Genomic DNA, 10,498 nt, shown 5'->3' with positions numbered 1-10,498 from the left:
AGACAATCAAGAATCGCTGAAATAATTATACAATAATCAAGATGAATTTTAGGTAAAACTTATTCCTACCAACTGAATAAATGATTATTCATGATTTCATACTGGCTTCAAATTAGAGAAATGTTATGGTAAAACTTCGTTTAAAACGATGTGGTAGAAAGCAACGTGCAACTTGAAAGATACGATCCATTGTGGATTTTTACATTCACCACTTTATAAAAGAATGAAAGGTGCTTTTGGCTCGACATCAACATAATTGTCATGGATTTCGCAGGCTCAGTCAATCATCCATGGTTTAGGCGCCCCATGACAATGTTCTAAGGGCACCAATGAACAAGTTCATTTATGCGAAGATTCGTTCATCGGGAGAAGAGAGACGCAATAAATCAGTGGTTAAGTAGTACTATCATTTATAATCAGTTGACGGTTCGCATATTATGCAAATTTAGAAGTTTCGTGTTTTAAGAAAATAAGAGAGCATTAGGACAGTTCAAGGGAAATGATTTTGCCAGTATCTTTTTTGTTAACGCCACTTTCCTGTAAATATATTTTTGTACCAAAAACACACTTGTAGGGAAGTGACGTTAACAAAAAAAGGGAGTGGCAAACTCAGTAACCTTAGTTCAATAAGAATGACCGATTAGTAGATGAATTAGACTAAAAATGACAATGTGATCCTGAACCGGGACACAGATATTAGAAGAAATCCACTGTATCAAGAAACAAAAAAGGCACACAGAGAGAGGAATTATTATTGATGTTTTGAAGAAGCAAAGTGAAGACAACCGCAGTTTCTGGAGACTAAAAACAAAAATAATGAAGACGACCTACCATTTTCAACTGTCTTTATCAATATTGCAGTCACATACTTGTCCTTAATAATCTGCTAAGTCAATACTTAATCAGCAAGTAAATACCAGGTCACCAAAGGGGACCCTCTTGATTACATCTCCCCCACATCCCAAATACACTTCAATTTCATGGCAGACTTTCTTATTATAGTCAACACCTTTTATCATAAAAAATCCAATGAGAAAAAATCTTAGTAGTAACATGAGAAAAAATCTTAGTAGTAACATGCCGCAAAACCCTCTGGGGATGGTCTAGTGGTCTTAGCTTGAAACTAAAGGGTTCTCCCTCATAAGATCTCAGATTTAAATCTCTTTGCTAGCAATTCTTGAGGCCGTCACACCCTCATATGTAAGCGTCTGAAACGGCTGTGGGAGGGGCTATAGGGATTAGTCCGAAGTGCACGTAAGCTATCCCGGAACACCTTGCATTACCATAAATAAATAAATAAAAAACACATTCCGCTACCAAATTGGATCACATAATTTGTAAGTCCCAAAAAAGACATAGGCAGATCTTATGTCCCTATCAAAAGGTTGTTCCCTTTCTTAGCAAGAGAATAAATGCACGCAAATCGATGGCTCAGATATTGACTGAGCAATAGACGATTCAGATCTGTATGCGTTCAAATTCAATCTGAGTGGTTCGTGCCGAGATGAACGGCCGGATGCCACTCGGCACCTTGCTTGGCAAGAGGGTTCTTGGCAGCATTCCCAGGTCCTCAAATGCTACGTATACAACACAAGATTGGGAATGAAATTTAAGTTGAAAAAACTATGAATGTGCTTAATTCCAAAAACTACTAATCCGCAGACAACTCTATGCAAAGATAGAAGCAACAAAGGCATCTGCAACCAGGTCAAGACCGTTAGTGCTCAAAGTTTCTTCTTCTATATTCACAATACACATGTAAATTTCAAGTATATGGGCCAGCAAGCGCCAGCACCCGACAGCCGTTTGGAGTCATTACTCCTACATAGGTTTTTATACTTCATATCCTAAATGCAAACTCCCGAAAGGATAGTGTTGGGGGTCATCACAATCAGTCACGATTATGAAAGTAAACAGCCATTCAACATATTGACCGGTCTTTGGAAACAAAACAGTGCTTTCAAAGAAGATGAAATTGCAACTTTTGGGATTGCACAAATTTGGCGGACTAGAAACCTAAGTATCACATACTATAATACCAGCAAAACTTGAATCAAAATCTGTATTGTGTGTGTACAAACTGAAACAAAGCAAAACTAATCCAAAAAGTTCTAAATACTCTCTTTCCAGTGCCAGTTTTAAGGCACCAAAGGAACTGCCAAAAAAGGGCCTCAGTTATGTACCATAATATATGGTATGAAATATAAAAAGTATCAGGGATGGAAGGGAAATAAGATGGAAGTACTCATTAACCAAAGAAGATTCCAGAAAGTCAACCATCGCTTCTTCAAAACTATACAGTCTGACAGCAGGTCAAACACAAAACCTGCAATTGGATAGGTAGACATTGTAAGACTCATAACCACCATCTCGCATTGAAGATCAGAAGGAGATGGTCTATTAACAACATACTTACCCTCTAATATCATGCCCTCATAAGTAAATATTACTAAAGCTTTTATTTTTTTTGGGTACTTCAGAATATCACATAAGCTTTTCAATAATATATCTAAATATCCGTTTGTGTAGATCTATAAGGCTGCCATCAAATCAGGGATGCAACACAACAATAATAGTACCCATAAAATCCCCGTCAATGGGGGCAGGGGCGTGGGAGACAGTAGACCGACATAACATTTGGTAATATATTGACAAAACCAAACTTTTCTTTATTACGGTGTGTGTTGAGCATCTAACAGTCTCTCAGCAAGGATATTGCCCTTCAGCTACATCTTTGAATCGTTTCCATCAGAGAAATGGGTTGTCTTGTTTACTTTCAAGTCATTGAGTAAGAACAAACCTTAAAAGTATAATCTTCAGTACCTTCGAGACGTTTGCTTTTTCTAGCCACCTGAATTTAAATGAAGAATCCTCTACTCAACCGGGTCATAGTTCTTTATATTCGAAATCACCATCACATCATTATGTACCTGCCATCAAATAAAGAAGTAAACCTGGAGTTACGTTGTGTTTGTGCATTATTTAAACAAGAAAGCACGTAAATGCAATTTTTTGGAAAGTTACAGCAAACCATAAGCTTGCTTACCGGGTGCTAGAGTGATCCCAGACCCCCGACGTATATACTCCTTATGATTCCAAGAAGATAAAAACATAGTTGCTTAGGTTGTCGGAGAGACCATTCTGCTCTTCCAATACCCAAATTGACAAGCTCCTAACAAACCTGATGTGAACGTGCCATCACCTGCGTCTGTGTTTCTTTGCAATCTGTTTGAGAAGTAAATCCTGACGAAAAGCCAAATATTTATCTACGGTAGTGCCTGCCCACTGCTGACAAAAGCTTTCATCAGATGGAACAAATGAACTCAGAGGAAATGGCCCCCTTGGAGCTTTCTTTAGGGAAACTAAAAACCTATGGCGGGGACGAATTCTCTGGTTTAGAGACAAGCTTAGGTACATAGGATATTTTGCCAATATTTGCACCTCGTTCCGAAGCTCGTTGATCAAGTATATGTACTTCGGCTTCAGATTTTCTTCCAGTGACAGGGAGAATACCTGCACATATTGTCAAACCAATCAAAAATTGCATGACACAGATAAAAAACACAATATAGCGTCCATGCTCTCTCCTCTCCATCGAAACAGAGTACACACAAAATATACATAAATATATAATAGATGTCACCATAAAACAAGAAACTTATAAAACCTAGAAAATTCAATAACAAGGAACTGGAGAAGTATCATTTAATCAAAGGAAACGAAGTAATGAACAATTATTGAACCAAGGTAGGCAAATGATTTCAGAAATACCAAGTGAATAGAGGGAAGTGACCTGTGTGAGGCTAGTCAATACTTTCAAGATTTCAGGGTTACGCATCCCAATACTCCTTAGAAAATTAATTCTAGGCAGCAAACCATCCTCAATGCTGTAGTGAAGTAGTTGAGGATGTTTTCTGACCATCTTCACTATACTATCTCTGGGTGCTCCCAATTCCTTTCTAAGAAAACTGCAACGACTGGTCCACGAACTATCAATCCGCTGAACCAGGATTTGAGGGCTCAGCTGCACAACTTTACTTAGATCACTCTTCTTAATACCAACCTCTTCAAGCAAGTACCTCACAGTTGGTTTTAATGAATTCTCCAGGCTATAAGAAAATAGAGACGGAGTAGCAGTGATTATTTGCCCTATTCTGGAATCTGGAATGCCCAAACTCGCCAAAAAAGCAACATGAGGTTTCAGTTTATTATCCATGGTGTACTCTAAGATTTGTGGCTGCCTCATAAGTATCTTTCTGACGTCTTTATGTTTGACACCAACACTAAACAAGAACTCCAACCTTTCCTGTGCAGAACCCACATTAATCTGAAGGGAAGGCATGTGCCTATCGTACATTTGGATAAAGTGCGAGTCCTTAAGTCCAAAAGTGCTCAGGTAATCAAGAAGAGGAAATGATTTCTTGTCTAAATCCAGTTCTTCTGCAAGGTGGTGAAATCTGTTCCTTGTAGAGCTCTCAACCTTCAGCTGCAACCAGATTAAAAAGTTCATTCATTACCATTTGTAGCAAGAGTGGACAACTGACTTTGTAAATATAGCACCTTTCCTCCTCCTTTTGCACCAAAGGAGCCAACTTCCTTAGATTTGTTTGACGTATGATTAAAACTGGCTCTATTTCTGTTGATGCCTGCACAAATAGATATGTATTTGCTTTAACCTCTCTCTGAATAAATGTATTCCAGCTTCAAATCATACCTTGACTCTTGCTGGTTGGATCTTGTGACTTGATTCTCCGTCTATAAGCATCCAATGATTCCTTTTCTTCAAGCTCATCCTGGAGAGAGACCTTCAAATCAAAAGGCTGGAGAAATTATATTTTCCATTTGATCTAACTGAATTAGTAACAAAATGAGAATATAGCAGCTCTTTATATAGAGCAATGATGAAGAGTACACTCAGATTTGTTACAACTTCCTCCAAGTAACTCTATCTATACCCACCACTAATTAACTTCACTGGATAATTCAACGAAAACAGACCCGATCTAAGTTAGCCTACGCTGAGCCGAGCTACTGCTGTTAGCCTGCTACAGAAGGTAAACAATTTCTGACCTGACTCGTGAGCAAATATCTTGCCAGGGTCAACGAAAAAAATAGAAAACAGTTATAGGTCGCTGCTATCAGCATGCAAACCCAGTTGTCAATGAGTAATTTAAAAAGAACTTAATATGAAGAACTCTCCAGAGACAAATTGAGCACAAAAACGAGGCAAAAGGTACCGATGCAAGAACTTCAACTCAAAGCAGTACTTGCTGGTGTACATAAGATGACGCTTACACTAAGATATGCCAACATAAAACTTATTCTGGCCTGCATATCTGCCACTTTTGAGATGAAAGAAAGAGGAAACTCACCATTGAAAAAATTGAATTGGGAAACAGAGAACACAAGTATTGAACAGCATTGTGCTAGCAAAATCCAAACAATCGCAGACTGTAGAGACCAATCTTCGCACTACTTTCCAACTAATTACTGTTGTGGGAACTGATACCTAGCTTCTTTGTAACAACTTCATGGGTTTCCACTCACTTCTGCAAGTACTAAGAATGCCCATTGAAATCATTTTTGACAAGTAACAAATTTATCATCAAGGGCATGCCACCCATATACAAAAGAAAGTGAAGAACAAAGGCCAAAAAGCCGACAATACCAAAAAGAGACCAATCAATAAGCAGAGCCCATACACTGCTCTAAACGCCAAAAGAAGTCTAAACATAGGAATTTATCAATTTACACTATCGACTTCTAACTAAAACAAACCAAAAAGGAAAAGACTCTAAATTTTTAAGTAACTACGATTCCTCTCTCACCTAATGAGTCAAGCCCACATCAAGCACAATAGAATCAACCTCCTAAGCTTCTGTCTTCTTCTACACACCCTAGCCCCGTACCACTCTTGAATAAGCTCCACCACCGTTGTTTTAAGCTTCTTTTTTTTTCCCCCGTATTTAGTAAATTTACAAGCAGAGCTCCAAGAATCTAAATAAATAAGGGAAATAGAAAATAACCTCGGAAAACAATTCATCGTCGTCACCATCATCATCCCAACCGCCGTCGTCGTCACCGTATTCGTCGTCGCTATCGTACGGTGACCTGCGATTGGACTTGATAAGTTTGAGGTTGGAATGCGAAGAAGACGCAACAAAGAGCCTCCGAGTAGTGGTTTCGTTTCTTCTTCCAATAAACCCAGAACAGAAGTGGGATGGGTCGAGGTCGTGGTGAACACGTGAAGAGCGAGAGGAACTGATGAAGGATTGGACGACTACTGAGAAAACTGCCATCACTTTTTCTAGAGAGAGGAGGAGAAAGAGAGAAAATCGGAATATACCCTAAAACCCTCTCTTATTATCTGAAAAAAAACCAGACACCAGTGTCGTTATCCGAAAGTTCATCCGGTTTTCTTCTCTCTCATCTCTTCGTCAATGTAAATATCTTTGTGTCAAAAACGCATCTGCCTGAGAGATTTTACTACTGTTGGATTCAAAATATAAAAATAAATCACACCATTCAACGGTGGTTAAAAAATTCTTTGGCATAAGAGGCATAAAAATTCGTGGGACAAAAGAGATCGGACTCTAAAATAAATTTCCGCTAACGAATGATTTTGACACACAACAACTGTCATGATTTTGACAACGGATTTCTGAGCTCTCTCGTGATTAATAGTCAAATTACCGTGACAGTTGATCATCGACAATTGCATGCTCTTCTCCAACATCTAAACATTTGATCAATTTATCGCTAGAAGTATCATTCATTTGATTTAATTGTATTATTTATCGTTTACGTGTGCAATTAGTCTTTTCAATAATTATAAAATCACACTCAGTCACACAAATACTTACACACACTCTAGTGTGTGTGGGGCCACCTTAATTGTGAGTGTGTGTATAAGTGTGTGGGTGTGTGTGGTGGTAGTATTATTATAGTCTTTTTTTCAGTTATATTAGATGCACACGATAAGTTGTAATTCCTTTTATTAATAAAGTTTGGAAAATAATTTTGCCACTTACTTTTTTGTTAACGGTGCTCCCTTGAATACACTTGTAGGAAATTGACGTTAACAATAAAGGGAATGGCAAAATCAGCAGTCTAATGTTTTTACTTTTCTTTGGAAAAAAAAAAAGTTTCCTTAATAACTAGTGAATGATATGCAAGCAAAACCCTTGACCCGATATCAAACAACGATGATCATGGTGGGCTTCATTTTCCTCCAAGATTTGATCTCCTCAAACCAATTCTCATCAAAGGGCCGGGCGGCCCATATGACCCGGTCCAAAAAACTGAAGGCCTATAAACATCTCCATTGACCCAATCCGATAATACTCCATTTTTCACTTTCCTTTACACAGTGATCAGTTGAAGGAGGAAGATCGAAGTGGTAGAAGAAGAAGAAGAGGAGGGGGAGGAGGTGGAAGAGGAAAGATGAACACAGACATCACAGCATCGGCAAAGCCAGAGTACCCAGTAATAGATCGGAACCCTCCATTCACAAAGACGGTGGCCAACTTCAACACCCTAGATTACCTCCGCCTCTCCACCATCACCGGCGTTTCCGTCACCGTCGGCTACCTCTCTGGTACCCCCTATCCGTCCTCATACTGTATACCTATGTATTGATATGTATAGGTTATTTATACTTGTACGTGTTAGAGAGTGATCTATGTTTGGTGGAAACGATTACACGAATGGAAAAAAACCCATCGACCAAAACGGGACATACCTAGATTTAGGGCCGGTTGGGTTAATTTCTTGAGAGCATCTCCAGACTTCACCTGTAATTTTACTTGATTTGAGTAAAAGCTTCATTTGATATGAAGCGTCCTAATTAGAAAATGCTACATGATAATAATTATATAAGAATATAGTGAGGTGATAAATAAGGAAAATGATAGCGCACGCATCAACTGCACACAGCCACACAGGGTGCTAAGCCCTCGTCTTCTTATTAAGCCTTTGTTTTGCAAGGGCGGGCGACGCAAGGCAAAAACTTGAGCAAATAACCCGCTAAGTTGAAAACATCCGGCGTCAGCGGAAAACCCCTTAGAGTAGTGGAGCCTTTTGGGAATGAACAAACACACAAAAATTGGGGCTTTGCTTGTTGCTTTGACGATTCATGATAACTGGACGGATCACACCGGACAAACCCAAATCAAAGCATATATTTGGGCGGTAGCTTCATTAATGGCATAGTTGTTATTTTGAGAGGCATAAAATAGACTTCTAAAATTTGAGTCTCCCTTGATTAGAGTAAAACTCATTTTGATAGAAGTTTGAGTCAAGGGGTGGAGTTAATTTTGAGGTGTTTTTACTCAAAATTTTAGTTTTAAGTGAAAAAAGAAAAATATATGGCTGGAGATGCTGGCGTCTTGTTGTATTTGACAATTTGTTATGAATAAGCAATTAGATAATTAAAAAAAATCCGGCTGCATTTACTTTTTGCTTTTGTTTGGCATGGATTGAATCAATAAGCAGTAAGCAGGGAGAAAGATTGATGATTGCTTATTTTCAACCAATAAGCAAATGGGGAGCCAAATGGGTCCTTTACACATTCCTTCTGTAGTCCAAGAAGGGTTTTTTTTCTGTTTTGGTTGTATCAGATTGTGTTTATGTCTACTCCTCTTTCTTCATAATTTTTTACCACTGCTAGTAACTCATTATTTGTACATTCATACATACTCTCCTACATGTCTTGTCAGGTTCCAGGTGGTGGGTCTCTCATCACTTGTGAAAGAGGGTGTATAAATAGTTGTGCAAATTGGCGTGTTACTGGCATTTCTCAAAATTTGCAGTGTTCTCCACTATATCGTTCAAATACTCTTGCCAACGGAATATTGAGTTTTGAGATTCTATAACTATTTTGTTCTTTTTATGTAATCAAATGGTGTGATTGATCTGTAGGAATTAAACCAAATATTCGGGGTCCTTCAATGGTGACTGGGGGATTGATCGGGCTACTGGGGGGTTTCATGTACGCTTACCAGAACTCGGCTGGGAGGCTCATGGGTTTCTTTCCCAACGAGGGAGAGGTAGCTCGGTACAAGAAATAGAAACATAACAGGATATGGTTTACATTGGGTTGAGAAAAACACAAGACGGCAGTTGGGTATGTTGATTTTTGTACGAGGCATTAGTTGATTTATCAATAATCATGGGACAAACTATCAGTTCTCAGATATTGTTCGTTTTGTTCTGTTGCCTGTCTTGTTTGGATATGTTCAAACTGTTTGATAGTAATGTTGATTGACTTACATCACTATCCTTGTACCTTTTATCATTTTGACTGGGTACTTTAATCCCTGCTCCCTTTTTAGTCATTTCCCTCATGTTTTGTCATCCCATTTCTTTTGGAGTTTCGATAGTGGGTATCAAGTTTATATGGATGCCTACTAGTCAAATATTTTCACATTGATGTTGTTTTCGGGGAGCTGGGAAGATGAAGAAGAGGCTCCTAGCTAAAGGTAGATTGTCCACCCAGCAAGTGGGAAGAATTGAGAACAACGTGGCAAACATTTATGCTTAGATCAGACAACCTTATACAAGTTAGACAGTCACTAGATTCTTATAAGCCATGGACTTCTTCCAAAACTTATGAGCAAAATCAGATTTCATGAAAGGATAGATGAAATGGCAATTCATTACCTAGGATTGAGTTGAATGGGCAGAGAAAGAACAAGAAGACGTTAAATCTTCATTGAATCTTGACACTTTGTAGAAGAATTGTTTTCTTTTGTTGTGTCTTGTGGTTGTGAAATAAATGAAGAATAGGGGGATCTAGTATAGGGACATGCAAGGTCATTGGTTGGGGGCAGATTGCTAAGCTAGCTGTTTGAGTAGACTTTTGACATTAAGATGGATTGGGATAATTCCATAACCAATCCATGGCATTTGACTGCCGAAACCATCTGCACGAGGCAGAATGGAATGTGATGGGCTGTTGCGACTCAATTCATATAGATCCATGGAAAATTTCAAAATAGGTAGTTTAAGCTTATACGAAGAGTTTCACATTTTGGCATTCTCTATCTACTTCCACGGTTTCTAAAATGTATGAAGTGATTTTTAAGGGGGAAAAATGAAACAGATTACTGTTGGTGGTCACTGTTGCAAGGAAGAACTATCGTAGTATGGTTTGTACTGTTGCCTCAAATGAATTAACAGGTTTTTGGCCGAGGCTTGGTTTGTGGGGGAGTATAACTGTGTTGATAATTGTTTTTCAACCTACAGGAAGCATATGTTTAGCTTTGCTTGGTTGAGATCATGAAATGATGGTTGACAATGAGTGAACTTTAATGAAAAACTGTTGTTAATTTTTAGTTGAATTTGACATTGGGACACAATATAAGGTCATTAATAATGTTTGAGATATGTTTTCAACCTGTGCACGTGCCCACCAATTAAGTGCAATCAATTTTAATTTGTCGTGAACACTAGATTTACCGACTCATCGCAAATCATTGTTTCTAATGGATGATCAACA

General features: G+C 38.4%; 2 protein-coding genes across 8 annotated transcripts; one reads left to right on the top strand and one right to left on the bottom strand.

Annotated features, from left to right (window-relative positions):
- Positions 1-1,939: 1,939 nt before the first annotated feature.
- LOC131329640 (transcription termination factor MTERF9, chloroplastic) lies at positions 1,940-6,423 on the bottom strand. Of its 7 annotated transcripts, none has more exons than XM_058362897.1 (8): positions 6,027-6,409; positions 4,715-4,793; positions 4,561-4,646; positions 3,772-4,486; positions 3,442-3,513; positions 3,047-3,285; positions 2,801-2,930; positions 1,940-2,326 (listed from the first exon to the last, which is right to left on the bottom strand). In XM_058362897.1, exons 1-6 carry the CDS (start codon positions 6,297-6,299, stop codon positions 3,263-3,265), a joined length of 1,248 nt encoding a protein of 415 aa, XP_058218880.1. In that variant the 5' UTR covers positions 6,300-6,409; the 3' UTR covers positions 1,940-2,326; positions 2,801-2,930; positions 3,047-3,262. The 7 variants fall into 7 exon arrangements, with proteins under 7 accessions (XP_058218880.1, XP_058218879.1, XP_058218876.1 ...); XM_058362896.1 differs by having other exon boundaries at positions 3,794-4,486; positions 6,027-6,407; XM_058362893.1 differs by having other exon boundaries at positions 2,824-2,930; positions 3,047-3,513; positions 3,794-4,486; positions 6,027-6,423.
- Positions 6,424-7,319: 896 nt separating this feature from the next.
- Positions 7,320-9,335, top strand: LOC131329639 (uncharacterized). Its single transcript, XM_058362890.1, has 2 exons — positions 7,320-7,597; positions 8,920-9,335. Exons 1-2 carry the CDS (start codon positions 7,444-7,446, stop codon positions 9,066-9,068), a joined length of 303 nt encoding a protein of 100 aa, XP_058218873.1. The 5' UTR covers positions 7,320-7,443; the 3' UTR covers positions 9,069-9,335.
- Positions 9,336-10,498: the final 1,163 nt, after the last annotated feature.

This window comes from Rhododendron vialii, chromosome 6a (assembly GCF_030253575.1).
Source record: "Rhododendron vialii isolate Sample 1 chromosome 6a, ASM3025357v1".
In the NCBI taxonomy this organism is placed as follows: domain Eukaryota; kingdom Viridiplantae; phylum Streptophyta; class Magnoliopsida; order Ericales; family Ericaceae; genus Rhododendron; species Rhododendron vialii.
The sequence above is the reverse complement of the archived record's forward strand: the minus strand, read 5'-3'. Positions and strand labels throughout refer to the sequence as shown.